Consider the following 21,196-nt stretch of genomic DNA (forward strand, 5'->3'; position numbering starts at 1 on the left):
TTAATTGATACAATCTGAAATGAAAATTAAAATCTTAACATTTATGCTGTTTTCTGACTTAACGTCCACTTTTTATATATTTACTAGAGCTTAACTCAAATGTTTCTGGAATGTCAAATTCTTAAACTGAAACAAATTCTCCCAAAGCTGATTTTAATTCTTAAATGTATATAAAAAAAGAAGCAGCAGAAAAGATGCCATAGTTGCTCTTCAGAACCACAGAACCAGGTTTAAACCTCAGCAATCAGAGGTTCTGAAGGAGGGAAGCCAGAGAGCAGAACCAGATCATTTTATTCACATGAAGTCAAAACAAAAAAGTTTGGAAAAACCTTTAATACAGAAAATCATCTAAATAAGAATTGGACTGGGATTTAACGGAACCAGGAATACAAACCATAAATGGGCCACTTTATGTTCTGTCTACTTCCTGTCTGTATGTTAGTCTGAACGCCCTTTCAAAATAAAATATTTTGGGCTGTACGGCTGCTGGCAGTGATGGTGGTTTTAATCCAGGAGGAAACTCGTAAATAACGAAGCGGAGGAGACAGGAAGTGACTCAATGTGTTTAATGGTCTGACTGGTTCAATTGGAACAGAACCAGCCTAAGTAAGAAACGGTAGAGTGGGTCCGAATTGTCCTATAAATCAGAACCAGGTTTTAATTCAGATGTGCAGTTCTGCAAACAGTCAGCAAGGGGAGCTGCTCAGAAACATGTTGGGGCTGAACGGACTCCAGGATGATGACGGTGAGCCGCTGCTGGTCCGTTTTTCCTCCGCTGGTTGGGGATTCTGGGATGCAGACGAACTCGGGCTCTTATTGTGAAAGGATCGGAGGAGCAGGAACTTCAGTTTAAAGTACAGTAGAAACTCTGAGCCTGCAGAGCAGACCGAGACGTGCTCTTCCTCCTCCTGGCAGGACTTCCTGTCTGTCCAGAGTCAGTGTCCCCGCCGCTACAGGTCTGTCCGTGCCTTGGCGGCTGCAGGCGCGTACTTAGGCATGAGCTCGGTTATTTTGCGGATGAAGTCGGACTTTTCGGCGCAGCCTTTGCACGACTCGCCCCACTCATCCAGAATCTTCTTCAGGTCCTTGACTTTCAGCTTCTTCAGATCCACTGTGGTCAGGTCCAGCTGCTTGTCTGCAGGAATACAAACAGACATGAGGAACAACAGAACCGGCCCGCCTGGACAGAACCGGCCCGCCTGGACAGAACCGACCCGCCTGGACAGAACCCAGCTTACCGTATCTCAGCTCGCAGATCTGACTGTCCTTCTTCTTGAGCTTCTCACAGATCTTGTCCACCGGGACGTGGTAGCTGAGCGGTTTGGACACTTCGTTTATCATCTTGGTGGCGGCGTCGCTCGTCGCACCGATGTAGTAACACTGGACACACGGATGAGATGGGAGAGATCAGATCAGAACATGTTCCAACATCTAAACCACGGGTGTCAAACTGAAGGCCCAGGGGCCAAATCCGGCCCGATAAAGCATCGTATGTGGCCATCTAGCGAAGGAGGTCCAAAACTTTTAACCTCTGACCCCGTTAGCAAACCCACAGACAATGTTACAAAATACATACACAACTTTTAGATTTTTTTTTTATTTACTATTCAATAATCATTACATTAATTTAGCAAAAAATACTGACTCATTTAAATGGCTGTGTGTTCTGTGGTAGAAAATTTTTATCAGATATTATGACTTTACTAGCACACAATACAACTTTGCCACAATACTCTCTTTTTATAAGAAAATATGTATTTTTTTTGTATTCCCACATTTCTCATATTTTGCTTCTTTAGTCTGAATATTAGAAGTAACATTTAAATTATTTTAACTTATTTAATTTTGAAAAATGATTGAAAAACAGGAAAAAAAAACTCATTTAAGATTAAAAAGCTGGGGATTAATATTTTTTTATTCATGTTTTTTCTCATCTCTCCAACATTGTGAGGCTCCCACAGCGCCCCCTGTTGGGCACCTTTGTGAAAAGCACTGATCTCGATTAAGCCTATCTCAAGCGATCAACTAATTTCATGATAAATTTAAGTGAGCTCAATAATTTCTATTCTAATATTTTTTGAAGGAAAATTTTGTTTACAAAGACTTTGTGATCCATTTTATTTATGGTTTGGGTTTGTGTGTTTATTTCCACTTTGTCTATTATTTTTGGTTGTCATGTTTTATTTTGGATATTTAAAATGTCTTTTGTACCAGTGTGACGTGACCAGTACAAAATCAAAGTTTATTGATCTTTGAGGGTGAACTTGTGCTATGCCATTATCAAGATATTAAATAAAAGGTGACAAAACAACAATGATATCATTTGTCGCAATAATTCCTGGGACAATTTATTGTCCAGTGTTATTTGTTACTGTGAGAGGTCTAGTCTAGACTCCAGAGAGACGCAATAGAGCCTTCAAGATAAAAGTTATGTGATTAAATATTAATTTATCAATCAAATCAAATTACTATCAGAACCTCCAGTTTTTTTTGTTGTAATTCCACTATCGTGAAAATTTATGAAAAAAAAAAAATCCCTGCAATGTTTTGTGCCAATTCATAACTATGATTTTAGTGCAGATTTTCAACAAAAATATTGATCAAAAGCATTGGTTTTAAGTGACGCTAACTTCCACCTGAAGGTGACAGTATTTCTTTTTACTTCGCTGCTGACTTCTGACATCAATTAAGGCCGATATGGTGAGTAAGAAAAACATACAGAAGGGCAAATACTGCAAAGTTCCTAGCAAATATTTATAATTAGCAGTACAAAATCAGTGTATGCAATTGCAAAAAAAAAAATAATAATCGCTAAATCACTGATCAGTGTGAAAAGATGTTCAATCGTTAATTTTAAGAAGAACTTATCGACTGCAGAGACAGCGAGTGATTATTATATTTATAGTGATGCACAATATATCAGAACTAACATCAGTATCGACCAATATTAGTCTTTTTTTTAACATATCTGTCTTGGGCCAATAGCAGCCAAAATTTGTTTTCATCTTGTTGACTTTTGTTTCTGTCAAAATATTATATACAGCTAAATATCAGTTATCGGCCCAAATTTTCTTACTGGTGTATCACTACATATTTTAACTGTTAATAATGGGTTTCATCAATACATTCAGGCACAACCAGCCCTGTAAGAATTTTTATGATGTTGATGTGGCCCAAAATGAAAATGAGTTTGACACTCTGATCTAAAAACAAACCCTGAAGACAGACATCTAACATCTAACTCCCAGATCAGCGATTTACTCACAAATCTGTTCTCTTTTCCTTTGGTGTCACTGCAGCTCTTCAGCAGCTCCTTCTCAACATCGGCGCTGTTGGCGTTGGAGTCCTTCAGCGACTCGTAAAACTTCCCCAGGAAGGAGACGCACACTGGAACAGACAGAAGATGAACACGGTCAAAGCTTAATAAGAGAAGATTGACGAGTCCAGAACCTCAAGTCTGAGATTAGCATTATCCCTGGAAAACTACAAAGATTAGTCAGTAAAAGCAGAAATATTGGACTAAAACAACCTGGGTTCTATTAATATAATAACAGTTATGATTTGAAATTTCTTTAATGTTTTCAGGAAAACAGCATTAAGGTTGTCTCAGCCTGGAAAAAGATCCAAACCCTGAAAGTTTTGAGCCATTTGAATAAAATCTGCCTGCAGATGAATTCACTGCATAACCAACTGATTTCACTCAGATATTTTCCCTCTGATTGGGGAAATTTTCTCACAAGTGCAAACAAACTGACCAACATGAAGGTTTTCAGAAAATTTTTGGGTCATATTCTAAAAGTTAATCACTTTAGTCACATCTTCCTCTGAACTTTGATTCATAGATTATGGTTTTAAATCGGCTGAATATAACAAGAGCTAGTAAGCTGGTTTAGTTCTTAATAATAATAAAAAGGATCATTTTTAGGTGTGTTTTCAGACTTTGGGTCGACCCTGGACGTTTCCCCTGATTATTTTACTTCTGATCATCTTTGCATCACACAGAAACGTTTTTAAAATGCTACAATCAACTAACTAACAATTTATAACCAGGAACACTAACATGAAGTTAAACCTCCTGATTGCAGCTGAAATCAGGCAGTTCTTGTTCCAGAGACGGATTCGCTTCATTCCTGGTCCATCAGGTTCTGGATTTGTCCAGAACATTTCAGATATCCTGGATCGGATTCTGCTGTAAGAAAGTTCTGCAGAACTGTTGGACCCAGAGCCTTGCAGCAAACCTTTGTCCAAAAGCATCTACGCTTCTCATCCTGGTACCGTGGCCTTCAAATGACCATCCACCTAATGGTGCATTGGTCCAGTTCTGGTTCTGCGATCTTTAATGGGTCAGCAGGAGGGATCAGCAGCTCCATTTCTGTTCTAAAACAAGTAGATCCAGTTCCAACATCCACTCCCAGATCGCAATGTCCACATCCAAACCTCAGAAACATGGCTGATCAGTTGGTGCTGCATTCACTGACTAATTTGTAAATTACTGGCCCTAGTTTCAGACCTATTACCAGCCTTCTGTTAAAGTAGGGGAAGATCTGAACTGTTAAACTATTTTTTAATTTATTTGCTTAATTATTTTTACTTTTCGTCCTCTATCCCATTTATAATTTTATATGAAAACCATAAAAATTCATGCCTGCGATGAAAACGTTGAGAAATGTGGTTGGGAGAATTAAGATTTCCTTCCCGGTGTCATCGGGTGGCTTTAACGGTGCATTTCGGCACCAAACTTCGTTCAGATAACATCACATTTAGGAAGGTGTTGATTTCTCCTCTTTGATCAATAAAAACGTGAACACACAAATCCAGGATTTAGTCAAACATCTCAAAAACCAACAAATCGGGTAAAGTTTGAATCATTTTATCTGCTGCTGGAAAGTTTCTGGAGCTGAAAGCTGGTTTAGCCACTGCTAAGAGCAGCTAGCGCCTCGTCCTACCTTCACATTCTCCTTCCTTCAGGCCTTCAACAGGTCCCGGTAAGAGGGCGAGGGCCAGAGCCACTGACAACCCGCTCAAACTCAACATTTTTCGGCTTCAATAAAGTCAGAAGGACGTCCGTGGGACCGCTGAGGGACACCGACAATCTGAACTCATGAGTCTCCGCCGCTTCGGAGCTGACGGACGCCGGTAAAGCTGGTAGAGTATCGGCTCTCGTACACGCGCCTCCTGATTGGTCAGAGCATCCACAGACCTATACGCACTTTCCTCTGATTGGATCGCGGCACCACCTTCCGGGGACAATGTCCAGTTGTCGCGGTTTGATTGGTCCACAGCGACACTGCGTTATTAAAATGACAGGATTTCCCTAGAGAAGGGAAAAATACATAAGACCCCCAGAAAACATTTCAAATAATTATAAAAAGTTTAAACCCACTTTGAGAATAAAAAGGAGACACACTATTTAAGATAAACACAGATTAAATTCGCTGAGATAAAACCTGTTATATTAAAGCAACAGAAAGGAGCAACAAGCTCCTCTACTCTTCTACCTTCTGTGGTCTTGTTTATTCTTGATAAATATATTAAAATATTTGTAGAATTTTATTACATACACTGAGTCGTGAATCATTTTAAGTAGAAAGGCAACAAGACCAAACTGGAAAATTGTGCAGACATTTAAATTTTACAGTTATGGTTGAAAATAACTGTAATCAACAGTTCTGATGTTTTAATGATTTCAAAACATATTTTAGATGCTAAATGATGTAAAAACAATCAAATTATGGAGTGTTACACTTATACTTCAAATCATGTTTAATCTGCACTCAGGACTTCCTGGTCTTTAGTGTTGGATAAAAATGAAGAAATAATTCCATAATTTCCAAGCTGAGGCTGTGAAAGAGTCCTATGATCCGGACTACTCTCTGCTGTTTCAGAGGAACATTTGAACTCTGACCTTCAGGTGTAAGAATCATAGTGAACCTGCAGGAAGAGATGGTGCTGTGTGAGAGATTTAACTCTAAAGTCTCAGGTAATCCTGAAATCAACAGATTATTTTCTGAAGAAAAACAACATTCCCAGTAGATCATTCAGCTTCTTTATTCATCCAGGAACCACAGACAGAATCCCAGCTGGGATTAAAACTCCAGCGAGTTTTGGCAACTTCATTTGTAAACTTGAAATCTGGAAAACAGAGTGACTGACAGAAGACACACAAACCAGATGAAACCTACAGAGACGCTCGGCTGTGGCACGATCCAGTCAGTCTGAAGGGATTATAATCCAGATTAAAACAGCTTTAATCTAACCCAAACCTCTCCTGTCTGACGACTGAAGGTCTAGGTGTACATCATCTCCGCCATGTGCGACATCTTCTTGGGGATGTAGAGGTAGTACTCCATGTAGCCAGAGAGGTCCTCTATCGTGATGTCATCGACGTAGGCACGCGCCTGCTCCGAGCAGGACCGGGGAGAGCCGGACGCCAACGGCGACGCGGCGCAGGCGGAGCCGCCAGACGCCAGTGGTGACGCAGCGGAGGGGGCGGAGCTGCTGCTCAGAGTTCTGCCCTCGACCTGCTGGACGCTGCGCAACCCCGTGAAGGAGTAAACCTCCACGCTGTTCCAGCCGGGTCCTTGCTGCCTGCAGCCACAGCCGGATCCAGCTTCGTGCTCGCCGCCGTCCTGTGAGCCGGTGGCAGCATCACAGGAGCAGCCGCAGGGGGGCTGCGTTCCCTCTGCGCAGTGCAGCTCGGATAGAGCCCGGAAATCTGCGGCATCGGACCTCAGTGGCGCCGAGGCTCCATCAGAGGAAACCTTCTCCTCTCCGGAGTGCCCGCCTTCCCACCGTGGGGGCGCTGCTGCCGTAGCAACCTCTGGCGATGGGCCCACCCCCCCCACCCGGGTCTCGTAACTCGGGCTGACTCCAAAAAGAACAGGGGAGCCGCAGCCCGGCACGGCGGAGGAACGCCGCTCTGCCTGGACCGGAACGTCGTCGGCTGCCGGGTCGGACACAGCCAGCCGCTGCTGCTTCAGGCCACCACCAGGGGGCGCCAGAGCCGAAGCGGCGCTGCTGCAGTAGGTGAACCTGGGTGGGTGTAGGATGGGCGACTTTGACCGTCGACGGCGCTGGCTCCGCGATGACGTTCCTCTGGAGGTTTTCCTCGTGCAGCTGAAGGAGAAAAGACGGGAAGCATGGGAATATCTGCCGATTCTGGTTCTGATCAGATGAATTAGTTCAGATGATAGAGGAGCTCATTAGATTATCTGTCTCATATTAAACTGTCACAACATGGAGATAATTTTAAAATACGTAGAAAACATATTTTTATAAAAATTACAAAATGTAGCTTCGTAGAAGCTCTGAGCTGAGATGGTGAGAAACTTCCTGACCTTCTCTGATCCAGCAGAACCCAGACTGACTTTATGCTAAGACAGCCTGCCGTATCGCTGCAGGTCCAGGCCGGGTCCACCTACCAGTGCCAGGTGTCCTTGGAGTTGCTGAGCTTGGTCTTCGCTCCGCTGGCGCTGTCCAGACCGACCCGGGCCAGCGCTCTGGGCGTCAACGCATCGGAAACACTCTCAGCTCCGGACAAACTGGACAAACAGAAGAGAAATCGTCTTGATCCGAAATGTTTCCACAGACTGCAGAGAGGAACATTAAAGCAAAAACTGGTTTTCACATCCGGTTCTGATCCAGATTGGATGAGGGATTCATCACCAGGAACCAATCAGGAGTCTCCGCTACTTTTCCTGATCCGTTTAGGAAAAGCCGAGGCAAAAAACCTGAACCTGAAGTAACAACATCACACTCCAGGGTCAAAGGTCGCCTACCTCTCAGCATCGACCCTGAGCTTCTTGAAGGCCGTCTGCAGCGTCTCCTCCTCGCAGTCTTTCCCTCCTGCCTCCATGGTGGGAGGAGGCTGCTCCGACCAGCCCCCCAGCTGCAACACAAACGCCTCGTCAAAACTATTCACACGTTCGTTTTCTACTGAGACTGAATCCTCGACCCGCTCGGCTTTAATCCCACGACGACTAAACACTTCCACTTTCTCAACAGTGACCCTTGAACCCATCAGTTATGATTCTCCACCACATGGCGGCGCTGTTTACCTGATTATTACAGTCCAGTCTTCTTTTTCTCTCACTGGGAGCAACGTTACTATGGCTGTTACTATGGCAACGGACTATGTCACAGTTATTAACAAAATATCTCTAACATTTTCTAAAATTTTAAAGATGTGGCATTATTTTACCACTTTACCCTATCTGAGTTTTAAGCTGTACAATAAAACATTTTAAAAGCTGTCTTTAGTTTAAAATATTTCAAGTTTTTCAGATTTAAAATCTGAATAAAAATGCCCTGAAATCTTCTTTTATCTCTTTTTTTTACAAATAGAATACATTTCCAAAATTCTAGTTTATGTTTAAAGTAAATTGTGTAATATTTCGATCCTGATCTGAATGATCTAGATCACTGTCAGAAACATTTTCCTCTCAGTTCTGCTGAATAAACCCGTTTAGGGCCACTAAGGTGATCCAGCCTTTAAAAGAAAAGCCAAGTTATCATTTCTGATGAATATCTACTCAAAGAAATTTGTGTTATTGTAAAAGAAACAATTTTTTTATGTTTCTAGATTTTACAGAAGAGGACGGATTACATTTGTTACATGGGATGTTGATCTAAATCTGCATTTCTGCCACTGTTAGTGTCATTCTCTCATAAAATTTTATGTAATTAATCCATGAAAGGCTAAAAAAAATAACTATTAAAGACAGATATTCATTATTGAGAAAAATTTCTTATTGGGATAAGAATTTTGATTTATCAGAACAATAAATACTAACTTGAAAATGTTTCAAAACCTCCCAAACTGCCAGAATAGTGATATACACTATTCTCTCTACTTCTGGTCTCATTAAAATATCAATAAATATGAGAATATTAGTAAATGCAGTTACTCTGGGTAGATTAGTGAAAATCATCACGCTCCATGTCACTGGTGTCCTAAAGATGCCTGTTTGAAAATGAGTTTGTCTTTATTGTAAGTTTTGTTATTTTCAATAAATATTAACAAATATTGTGATAAGATTATAAGACAATGTAATCCACCTCTTATCTATAATTAAAAACATTATTTGGTTCTTTAAAATATTTGCTGAAGCTGACGGTGCCACTGTGGAAGAAACATCCCTGGTCTTTTAAACTGAGTTTTCTGTGCTTTCATACTTGAAGTAAAAGTTTCTCCAAACAATAACTAGGTTTTAAAGAATCTATTAAAAATGCAGAATAATTCAGTCCCGGATCGACTAGTATAGGGAGTTAGATCTGATCAAATGTTGTCTAAATCTGTGAAATGTGCTTTTAGTTTGGCTAACTTTAGCGCCCCTGTTAGCATGCTAATGAAGCAGCTAACTGACTGGACGGAACCTCTGCGGTTCCGAACAGCTTTAAACTCTGAATTGATAGACGGGTAGAATCCCAGAACTCACGGCTCAGGTTGTCCGGGCCACGCCAAGCACAAGTCCAGAAGAGTCCAGAAGATTCTGGCTGGTTCCAAAGAGGCTAAAGGGCAGAAGCTAATGCTAGCTCTGTCTCCGCCAAAACACGATCCAAAAAAACAAAACAACAACAACAAAAAAAAAAAAAACACGGCAGACTCAAAACCCGGAGCAGGTTCTACAGAACCGCTAATGGACCGACACCAGCGCTAAATATCTGCAGCAGCCAAATATTCGGGGTTTTCGAACCGGATCGGGACTTTTCTCCGTGAGAAGCGTCTTGTTTACAGTCGAACCGTCTGCAGTGACTCTGCAACAACTGACGTCACTAGCCCAGAAACCAACCCGACGAGCAGTATGGAAGTCCCGTAGTGTCGTTAAAATGTGTTTGGATTTGAAGCCTTATTTATTAATTAGTATTAAAAAAAATATTCATCCTGTATGTTTACCCTGTACTGTTATTATCATATTATTTGTTTTATTATCTTACATTTATACACCTAAAAAAAAAAAAAACTAGTATGGAGCTCTACAGGTGCCTATTTTATGTTTAAAATATATTTTGTTTTATCAATTTAATAAAAACTGAACCTATTATAACATTTATGAATAATGTACAGTATATATTGATTATTCTATTTTTCAATCTGTACTTCACTTAAACCTAAGCAATGGCTGCAGCTAACAGTTATTTTAGTTATTGATTATTCTATTGAGTATTCATAAAAGCATCACTTTTGTGTAATACTTTGAAGGTTTCTTGACAAATACCACAGTATTGTCTGATTCTATGTCCATCAAAAATATTAGAAACTATCCTTCAGATCTACAAATACACAGATTTTTTTATTTTTCTCTCTTAAGTTCCCTCAGATACAAACTTTAGGACATTTTTAAATCAGCCTGTCATTTGATTTATTATTTTTTTACAGCTAAATCTTCTTCGTCAGACAGTTGTTAAAAATTTAAATATGAAAACAACTGTCAGACGTTCAGAAAGCTTAAAAAAAGATTATTTCAAGTAATTATAGAAATTTTGATCAATCAATTGAACCACACATATAATTTTTAAATAGATGTCAATACATCTGTGTGTGAGATCAGGACTTTTGGAAGTGGAATTTGGTCTTTGTACATTTGAGAAAACATTCACATAATAATTAATCCAAATAATTCAAAATAAAGACTTTTAAACATTAGAATTTTTCATGCAAGTGTGTTATCTTCAATTACTCTTTGAAGAATATAAATTAATGAGTTTCAAGAACATTTAATTTCCCTTTTGGATTATCTTTTAATTGAATTGAATTGACTTTTAAACATTATGTGTATTCTAGTAAAAAACAAACAAAAAACAGCAGCTGTCCAGAATCCTTGTATTACAATAAATATCAGCATTTTAAAAAATTATTTACAGTAGTAATTTTGCTCTCCGGAGAAGTACATAGAGGTTTTTTTTTTCTGTGCACCACTGAAAGTGGCCGCCAGGAGGCAGCACCTGCTCAGGTTTTTCCTACCCGAGCTGCTTTGTTTGCTCTGCAGGGTTACAGAGTTAACTTTTTTTTTTTGAGAATGGCCCAGAATGCTTCGGCAGGGTGTGCCTGTTTTCCCTCAGGGATCAGAAACAGAATCAGCAAACAGTGAAAGAACTTACAGTAAGTCGCCAAACCTGTTCCATCCTCAAAGAACCGTGAAGAAGAAGAGGAAGAAGTAAACAAAAGGTGGAGAGCTGTTCTCATGTTTATCTAACAGAGATTTCTCAATCTCTGTCACCGTCTCAGGGGGACTGATTATGTCCCAGAGGAAAAACCTTCCAGGCAGGAACTCATGTCTCCATTCCCAAAGTTACTCTTTTTATCCAAAAAAGAACCAAATGAAAATGTTCAGTTCTGACAAAACAAAAATGAATTCAGCTGCTGTCCAATTAGTTCAAGTCTTTATCAAATGGAAATGGCATCTCCATCTTACGGTGAAAAAATTGGTAAGTGGTCAATAGGTGGCGCTGTTCTGTGTAAAACAAAGCCCTGAACCCAAAGGAGGCCTGGAAGTTTTCTTTGGTCTCTGATCAAAGCTTCTGGTTTTGTTTTAAATCTGCTGCTTCTTCTGGCTGCAGTCTCTAGGGGGCGCTCCAGAGGATCGACTGCCGCCATCTCAACCACAGCATCTCTGCAAATCCTCAGTCATTCATGAACCTCCTCTTCCCTCTGTCCTGCTATCTCCATATTAAAACCCTGCTCTCTCATTGTGTCTGCCTCACTGTGGTGTCTTCCGGGAAATGTAGTCCCATGGGGACTTTGGTCTCCCCTGATTGGTCGATCTTAGAACCCTTCCACACACCTCACCACTGTCTCATTGCCACAGCCCTGTTAGCACAGCTAGCTACCAACTCTACTCTGTTTATTAAAGTGAGACTCACTTTATAATCAACCTTGTTTTGCCTGACAAACTGTCTAAGTCTGTTATTTAGGTTTCAGTCTTTTTGACATATATTTATTTATTTGTTATATTCTGAAAAAAAAAGTCACCAGAAGGTCTGAAAAGTCAATAAATATAGCAGCAAAGTTGCTAAGATGGCAACCATTCTTTCCCTCGACTTGACCACGCCCCCAAAGTATTTGCTCCGCCCACTTTTGTTAAATTTTTCAAAATTTGTCAGGGGGCGTGGCTAACCTCTCTTTAAATTCACAGTAAAAAAACAAACAAACAAAAAAACAAAAAAACTCAACACTTCCACCTGCTGGCTAAATGAACCAGCTTGTTTATGTTTTCAGAATCAGATCGAAGTATTGATTATGATTCTTTTTTATTTTGGAATTTGCTGAGAAAATATCCAGATGGCCAGATGGAAAAATAAGGGAAATACAAGTTTAACATCAGAGGAATTCCTTCTTTATGATGATGGGAATCCCAGTTTATTGTGTTTTTACAGCTGCTGTATCATCATAACTGTGGTTTTCCATGTTTGGCTCATAACTCTGGTAAAAAGGATCCACCAATAAATAATCCAGAAGTGGAAACCTTTCAGTTTCCTTTAATAAAACAAAAATGATTTTCATGTTTTAGTCCAGAGTTTTATTCACTTAAAACAAAGGGTGGTCATGTGTTAAATAAAACAATAAGTAATAAATCAATCAATGCATGATACATTAAAACTAGATGAATAATTACAATCTTTGTGATTTATTGTTTTTCTGTTTTTTTCTCTTTCTACCAAAAACTAGATGATAAAAGTCTTCGGCCTGCTTCCAACCTTCTTTTGAAGGACTCTCACAGCATCACACAGTTCATAAAACTGTTGTGTTGAATCAATAGCTCTTCGATCTGTAAAATCACTGGTTTCTCCAAAATGGCGCATACGTAGTCGCTCCAACGCCTAAATAAGACGCCAACGACTCCACTGATTGGCTGATAGATGCTGAATTATGAATATATCTCATCTGTTTACATCCATGATTTTTAATGACTTATTATGTGAACAAGCTTATTCATTTTTGGGATTTTAATTTAATTTCTTATTTAATGGAAACACTGCAATTGCAAAAATTTGTTGTTTCAAGATTTGCACATAATTGTAATGGAGACGCAGCTATTTAGAGGAATATAGTGAAAATTAGTTTCAGTGTTGCTGATTAATCAGGCCTGACACAGTAACACAGTTTGATGGATGATAAATTGTCCCAGAAGTTTTAGAGATAAACAATAATATTGTTGTTTTGAGAAGAGTAACATAAAGGTAATGACACCATAATGCAAGAACTCATTCTCAAAGATCAATAAACTTTAAATTCTAATGAAAATTTAACGCAGGAACTGGAAGACATCTTAAATATCTAAAATAAATAAACAACAGAAACAACAAATCAAATTAATTACGAAATCTCTATAAACAAAACTATCATTCAAAAAAAGAGCTGGTTGAAACCAAAATATCAGACTGACATCTTCTATGATCCAGTTTTTGGAAGAGAGAAAACATAAATCAAGCAAATGGAAATTATCGAATTCATTTTAATTTATTGGTTTTTGACAGGCTTAGATTAAACCTCAAAAGCCTTGAAAACCGTGCAGAACCATTAGGCCAGTTTATCAACCAACAGGTGATTTACTGAAACTATTCTGTGGATCTGAAAGCGAAATGTGCAGAACAGCATCTTACAGTCGGTTAGTTTCCTGTCAGCAGCTGCAGGAAATCACCTGCAGATGATCTGACGGCTGCTGCTGCAGCAGGTTTCCTCCTGCTGCTGTTTGTCACAGAGAAGCAGCAGAAGAAGAAGAGGGGAACTCCGCCCCTGAAGCCCACCGAGGAGCAAACATCCTGACTGATGAGAAAACGTCAGGACTTTCTCTGCCTCGGACTTTCATGTTGCTGCAGCTCTCAGAAAACAAAGCCAGGCGTGAAGCTGGTGGGAGTTTTGGTGGCACTCAGAAAAGCCTCAGAGAAACCAGACAGATGCTGCTGTGGTTCCCCAGAAACATCCGGCCTCTTCATGTGGGCCTCATTTATCATAATGAGTGGACGGGGAAGTACTGGGAGCTAGAGTTAAAATTCCTCGAAGTGAAAAGTGTGGACTGAAGCGCGGTACTTTCACACAGCGAAGGCCGTGAGTTTTGATCTGACTTGGCTGTTGTGTTCATGTCATGGCAGCAACAGACTCAGGTCTGTCTGGATGCTGTAGGTGAACCATGACCCATTAATCTCTTTCAACCTTCTTCTACTTTTTCCTAGTTTTGGTTTCTGTTTTAAAGTGTTTGAGATCCAAAATATTGTTCTTTAATCAACTTCTCAATGTGAGGAACAGAAATGAAGTTCAGCTGTTTGAGTCCAGGTCATGTTGCTTGTGCATCAGATTTATGGGCGTACTAGAAACGTGTAACTTTTCTGCTACACAAAAGACTCAAATGCTTTGCAGAAAAAAATAACTTTCCCTTCACACAAGAACTAGAAATGAGCATGAAGTTTGTGTTTGTCATCTTTAATGTTACTATATCAATTTGATTAATTTATCACAGTATTTTTGTTGTCGGTTTTTGGTTAAATAAACTGACGAATAGAACAAACTGCTTTCAGAACCAGCTTTGACATGCATATGTCATCAAAGTCTTCATGAAATATGAAAAACAAAATGTTTGTAAATGTTTGTCTCTTTAAATGGAGCCAATCAACCGCAGGTGTTTCACAGCTTCCAGGTGAGTTATGACCTGGTCAACCTGTCCGACCCACAGACATGGGTCTGATTCAGCTTGAAACCAGAACTTTGAACACATCGTCTTATATTTGCTGAAAGGCCCTCTGCAGGTGATGTTTGTATTTCTGTTAGACTCAGCGTGACCTATCGACCTCTGCCTGATCAAACTTCTCTGGAATGGAACAACATGGACCTGAAAGTTCTGGCTTTTACTCTGAAATATTTACTCGAGTTCACAATGTCCTTGACAAACAAGGGGACAATGAAAACACAGTTTCCTCCAATCATCGACCGCATGAATCCAGCATGAATATGAAACATTGAAGGAATGAGAAACCGAGTCAACATGAGCAAATAAACACGGAGCAGTTTATAAGTAAAAAATTAGGTCAAAATTAGGTCAACAAGTGAAAGTTTAGAAGATTTCTAAATCATGCTTTGCAACATGGGACGTCGTTTGTAAAGATACGCAGAGAAAAAAAAATCATTTATTTAGTTAAAAGAGATTAAATGGAAATTTATTAGTGCACAGTTCCAAATTAAATATTTGATTATCAAAATTAATATTTAGTTCACAAGCTAGACATTTATTTTGACTATATTGCTTGCTAACCAAATATTTAACTTCTTAAACTTAATATTCAGTTTGTAAACTAAGTATTTTGCTCCAAACTACATATTTAGTTTGCTAGCTGAATACTTTTAGCTTGCTAACTAGATATTTAGCTCACTAAATGAAAGCAAACTAAATGTTAAATGCAAGCTAAATATCTAGTTAGCTGGCTAACTAGATATTTAGCTCCAAGCTAAACATTTAGCTTCCTTACTAAGAGCTCCTAACTAAACATTTAGTTTTTAAATTAAATATTCAGTTTAGAACTGTGACATTCTAAATGAATGAGTTTTTGACTGCAGAACTTTAAATAGACCATCAGTCAGCGTGTTCTGGTTCTGATCCTGTTGGAAAAGTCCAGAAACCTCCAGAGGAAAAGACCCGGAGCGAATCCCAATGAATCCGTTTAGATCCATCCTGGTGAGGATTTCAAATGGACGAATGTTGAACCTCCATCTTCCAGCTTTGGCCTGACCAGACACAGCAAGATGTCTTCAGCTCTCTTTACCTCAGAATAAATCACAAATAAAAACACTTGCAGTATGGATTAAATTATCTGCATGTCTGTAAATTCAGGGTAAATATTGGGAATACTTCCCTGAATTCCCAACATTCCTGCTCTCATTTCTAATTGGCTGAATTGTTTCCAGACTGTCCTCCCTGTTTCTTTGTTTGCAGGAATGCAGCTTGTTTTAATGTGACGGATGAAAACAGGAGTCGGGTTCTGTTACCAGACCCGACTTAAAAAGACACAAAGAGACCAAGCAGAGACACAAGCGACAGAAAACGCATGGCGACTCCTGGACCGTCGCGTTGACAGGAGAGCTCTGCAGGCAGCCAATCAGAGAGCTGTTTACTTAGCTCACGTAATTAGCTCGTTGTTTTGACATGTGGTCGGATTGTGTGGAGGTTTGAGGTTAAAGGAGCAGAACTGAAGCCAACGAGTCGGCCATATTAACCCCAGAAAAATGTGTTGTTGTAGCAGAGCCTAAGTGCCAACATGTGAGTGACGGAGGAGAAATGAAGACCAGCTGAGCGAGGAGAGTCAGAGTTAGCTTCAGCAGCGAAGCTACACTGTTCTGTTCAATGAGTTAACTTATATAGGAAATTAACTAAGATTAACCATAAAGCTGCAAAATCACAACAAATAATCCTAAAAAGCAGCAATGTTCCTGCATGTAGCTGAAAGATCTTTGCCTCATGCAGTCCTGGCTGAATCCAGCCTGAACTCGAGTCACATGGCAAAAAACACCAGAAAGCACAACTGGTGTCACTAAAGGTGGCCAATCAGGTCATCAGGCAGCAACTGGAGCGTCCAACAGTCAGTCAGAGCATTGAGGGAAAAACTTTAGACCTCTGTGAATTTCACACCATCGATCCCAATCAGCATGCACATCAAGACTCACTCCAAAGGACCTGATATTTTTAATAAAGTTCCTTCATTTCCTGACATCTGGACCTTCATATCAAACGTTTTCTGATCTGAAGACGGTTGGACAGGAAACTGCGACTGCAGATTTAGAAAAAGGATGTTTGAATCCTGCAGGATTTGTCTTACATTCACACAGCTCCATCATGATGTTTTGTTTTTTAAATAAGGCAAACCTGCTAGATTTTACACTGCAAAAACACAAAATCTTAACAAGTAGATTTAGTCTGGTATCTCAGCACACTTGAAATAAGACAAAACTAACTTAAAAATAACATTTAACCAAGATATAGGAGCTTGATTTAAGTCAATTATTCCTTAATATTGATGAAAAAGTACTTGCTCTATTAATTTAATTGTAACATGGAAAAATGTCTTGAAATAAGTGAAATAATCTGCAAATAGAAAAAGAACCTTTTCATTAAAATTAATTATCTACTTAAAACAGGCTTCTATATCTTGGTGAAACTATATAAGTTAATTTTGGCTTATTATATTTGCACTAGAAACTAGACAAAAATACTTGGTGAAATTTTGTATTTTTGCAGTGCAACTGGAAATCAGACTTCTTAATTTTATTAAAATATTGTGTTGTGTTAATTGTGCAGATAAAAGTTAAACATTTATCTTTTTTTCTAAATTTTTAAATGCTAGATTTTAAAATATCAGTTACTTTCAGGTTGACAGTTTTAGTTCAGGAGGTGAAGAGTTTGGACCTTAAAGGCATCAAGCCACATCCTGCCTGGATCCTGTTGTGCCTGGCCGGCGCCGGTCGGCCCGGTCCGGAGGCCAGCGGTCCGCCCCGGAGCTCGGCCTCGTCGCCGCTGACCTCTGGTCTGTCGGCCGGGTTCACGGCCCTCTCAGGGCGGTGTCGGGGTGACGGATGACACGGTGATTGGAGGCTGCCATCTTTAAACGCTTTCACATGTTTCGGCCCGGTGTGTGGGAAACGGGCCTGAGACGCTGTCAGTGTTATGGAACCAGTCATATGCGCTCTGCTAATCCCACCCTCCTCTTCCATAAACAAGAAAAATCAGAGCAGAAAACGTGGAGACAAACAGTTTCTCTGGGGCGAGTTTTGCTTTCGCTGGATAATTTCCTACAAATACAAATAAACCATTAAACTAATCAGCTAGTTGGGAATGATATAAATCTGACAACATATAATGGTAATAATTATAATAAAAACAACTCAGGAGGATGTTTTAACATATTTATACCTCCCAGATTAGGGCAACAACAACGCTGTGGCCCCTTAAATTATGAGGGTAAATATGGCGATGAAGGAGCCACTAAGCTGCTGACATATTAAAATTATTAATATTTTCTCTCTTATTGTTAATATGAGGATGAAAATTCATCATAAATCAGAAATTGAAATAAATGCTGGTAGCTGGTGGGACTGGTTGCCTTACTGTGTCAGTGGCATTTTGATTTTATGGTTAGTCCTGAACCTCCAGCAGCATTTAAAACTTACACCCAGAGTCATCAAGAATCATCAACTTCAAACCCGACTGGTTGTAACTGATGACATCACCGTTGCCATGTCAACTGGAAAACTCAAAAAAGTCTGGAAAACTAATTTTTTCTTTTGACACATTTTTGTGGATTTGGTAAATTTCTGGAGCCAAAGGTGAACACCCACCAGGGGGCGCTGCAGGTGGAGGCCAACCTGCAGGTTGAGTCATAACAGAAGCAGATGTTTTGAATTTCCTTCATTTCTGGGCTGAAAATCTGCAAAGTTCTGCGGATCGGAGCTGGTCGTTAGAAACGGGTCGACGCCGCTCTGACTCAACCGCCTTCCTCCTCTCACAGCAGGGAGCCGATCACTTCCTGTTATTAAGGCCGAGTGAGGGTCAGAGGTCAGGAGTGAGGGTGGAGAACAGACGCAGCATTGACAGGAAGGCTCCGTCTCCTCAATGATCGGAGGAATCATCGAGGAATGACTGGAATTTCCTGAGCACTGATGGAAGCTCGTTGCTTCCAGTTACAGTTTTTACGTCTGATCCAGTCTGGAAACACAGGTCAAAGGTCAGAAGATGTTTCCAGGTATGATGGAGAGCTTATGTGGTGTCTCCATGGAGACATGGGTTAGTCAAAAAGTTGAAAAGTTTGAATTTACTTCAAATTCAGATCCAAATATTCCCATTGCATGTCATCGACTTGATGAGACTTTTATTCTCCAAATGCAAACATAGATGCAGTTTCTCCACGAGGCGCCGTTGAAAAAAATAACAGAAATAATTTGGGTTATTTAGTCTGTAAAGAGAAAAAATGGAGATTCTTTTTCTAGAGTCACATTTTCACAATTTAATTCAGTCAGTTAAAAATGATGCAGTTTCAAAGTAAATACTTTCTTTGGAAACTTCATATTCAGTTTGCTAATTAAACATTTAGTTGACAAACCGATACTTAACTGGCAAGTTAAACATTTGGTTTGAGGCTACAGATTCAAACCAAACGTTTTCCATTTCTCCTCTTTTCTTTTTCTGACTCAAATTATTGCTGTTCATGTTTGACTGTAACTTTATAAAAACACCCCATAGTTTCTACATCAGCTGATGATGGATTAGTATTCCTGATGGATAAGAGTGACTAAGCCTCCAGTAAACCCTTTCTGGGTCGCCATGGTAACCCAGTTTGAACTCCTCACCTGTCTGTCTTTAAAAAGCCCCACCTGTTCGCCGAAACTTTTCCTGCAGATTCCAGGTGGGAAAATTGACTGAAATGACTGAATGCTGGTAACCCATGGCGACTGGTTCCCCAGCTGCTGATTGGTCAGAAAAAAGATCACATTAAATCCTTCTAGTTTGTGTCACATCTAGAAAAATGTACCTTTGATTTACCTGATTTACCTGAACTGTTCTCCACAGAAAGAGTTCAACATTTTGTTTCTTGTGTTATTTGAACATTTTGGGTCAGAACCAGAAAGCCCTGATCCAAAGTTACTGTAACACATTTTGAAATATCAATAAACTTTAAATTACAGTGAACATTTAACACTGAAACTGGAAGACATTTAAAATACCCAAAATTAAAAAAATAATAAATAAAAATAAATAAAATTATGGAGATCCTGTAAATAAAACTGTCCTTCAGAAAAGGTTCAATTAAGACCAAAACACCAGATTGAAGACTTTTATCATTCAGTTTGTGGTAGAAAGAGAAAATCAACAAACCTGTTAAACTGTTGAGTTTAATTAATCTAGCAATTAAACTAATTAGTCATAAGCTAATTCCAGATATCTGGGATGTAAGCGTGAGGAAGCTGATTTTATGTGAAATCAGCCTGCCATACACCTGAGGGTCCGGGCCGGGTCGGGTTCTGTCCTGACCCGGCCCGGACCTTAGAGCTCGTTTTAATTTGTGCAATTAAAATATTTATTGCTTGTTGCGACAGGCCCAGTCCAAGGAGAACCATCGCAGAGTTCCTGCTTTAGGTTCTGCTTCGGTTCTGAACCTGATGTTTCGCATTAAATCCGCTCGGCTCCGCCTGGAGGTGTTTCCGTGAAACTGGATCAGGCTCTGATCCTCTCCAGCAGCGTGTTCAGGCCGCCAGAAACAATGTGGATGTGTTTCACCTCCTGCATTGTTCCCCAAATCAGCCTGAGCTGCGGGCGGATCCGGTTTCACGCCGCCGGCTCGACCCGCCAAGTCCGGCACAAAGAACAGACGGCAGATATGGAGCCGAGCAGAAACAAGATGGAGCCGGGCCATCAAACACGCCGGGTTTCCATGACTTCATCCGTGGTTCTGGAAGCGTAAAACAGAACCGGTCCGAGTTAATGAGCTGGTTGAAAGCTGGAGAAACTTCGACATTTCTCACACCTCCTGTTTGTTCAGCACCTGAAAAGAAGTTCAAAGTTCAGGTGTGACGTCACTCCTTCACGGCACCCAGAACCAGAGCTGGGTCCAGATCCACCAGAACCGGTCCAGATCATCCACAGGGGCGCGAACAGAACCGAACTGAACTTTTAAACATTGCATATCAGATTCTCATCATCTGTTTGCTTTCAGGTGAATTCAGGTCCAACATCCTGTTTCTCCTCCAACCTTCATTTAACCAGGAGAAAATTAACAATCATTCAGTCAAAACAGCCATAAAAACACCATAACCATTCAACATTACAGCTATATGGGGAATTATATGGAGCTATATCGGGGCCATAAAGTTTGTTTGAAATTAAAAACTAAACTAAAAAAAGATTTGAATCTGAAAAGTAGTTTTGAATTTTTATTTTGTAAGTTTAAAATAATTTTTCAGTTCCATTTTTTTTTCCAGTTTCAAACTTAAATTTCAGTTTCAAATTTCTTTTCAGCTTAAGAATTATTTTCAGTTTCTTTTGAACAAACTTTGTGCCCCGTAGCACACAGGAACACTGACCAACATGTTTGATCAAATGTAATGTTTACTGGTTTTTCAGTTGGACTGTATGTTTTCATGGCTTTTTATTTTTGTATTTTTACAATGTAAACACTTTAAGCTGCTTTGTTGCTGAAATGTGTTGCTCTAGAAAGCTTG

General features: G+C 39.8%; 2 protein-coding genes across 3 annotated transcripts; both read right to left on the reverse strand.

Moving 5' to 3' along the window:
* Positions 1–277: 277 nt before the first annotated feature.
* On the reverse strand, positions 278–5,176 carry manf (mesencephalic astrocyte-derived neurotrophic factor). The gene is made up of 4 exons (XM_007574934.2): positions 4,947–5,176; positions 3,266–3,387; positions 1,239–1,380; positions 278–1,135 (listed from the first exon to the last, which is right to left on the reverse strand). Exons 1-4 carry the CDS (start codon positions 5,032–5,034, stop codon positions 951–953), a joined length of 537 nt encoding a protein of 178 aa, XP_007574996.1. The 5' UTR covers positions 5,035–5,176; the 3' UTR covers positions 278–950.
* An 853-nt stretch (positions 5,177–6,029) lies between these two features.
* oser1 (oxidative stress responsive serine-rich 1) lies at positions 6,030–11,539 on the reverse strand. Of its 2 annotated transcripts, none has more exons than XM_007574935.2 (4): positions 11,101–11,539; positions 7,779–7,888; positions 7,422–7,541; positions 6,030–7,116 (listed from the first exon to the last, which is right to left on the reverse strand). In XM_007574935.2, exons 1-4 carry the CDS (start codon positions 11,122–11,124, stop codon positions 6,288–6,290), a joined length of 1,083 nt encoding a protein of 360 aa, XP_007574997.1. In that variant the 5' UTR covers positions 11,125–11,539; the 3' UTR covers positions 6,030–6,287. The 2 variants fall into 2 exon arrangements, with proteins under 2 accessions (XP_007574997.1, XP_007574998.1); XM_007574936.2 differs by lacking the exon at positions 11,101–11,539 and adding an exon at positions 9,438–9,566.
* Between the last annotated feature and the right edge of the window lie 9,657 nt (positions 11,540–21,196).

This window comes from Poecilia formosa, unplaced genomic scaffold (assembly GCF_000485575.1).
Source record: "Poecilia formosa unplaced genomic scaffold, Poecilia_formosa-5.1.2 Scaffold365, whole genome shotgun sequence".
In the NCBI taxonomy this organism is placed as follows: domain Eukaryota; kingdom Metazoa; phylum Chordata; class Actinopteri; order Cyprinodontiformes; family Poeciliidae; genus Poecilia; species Poecilia formosa.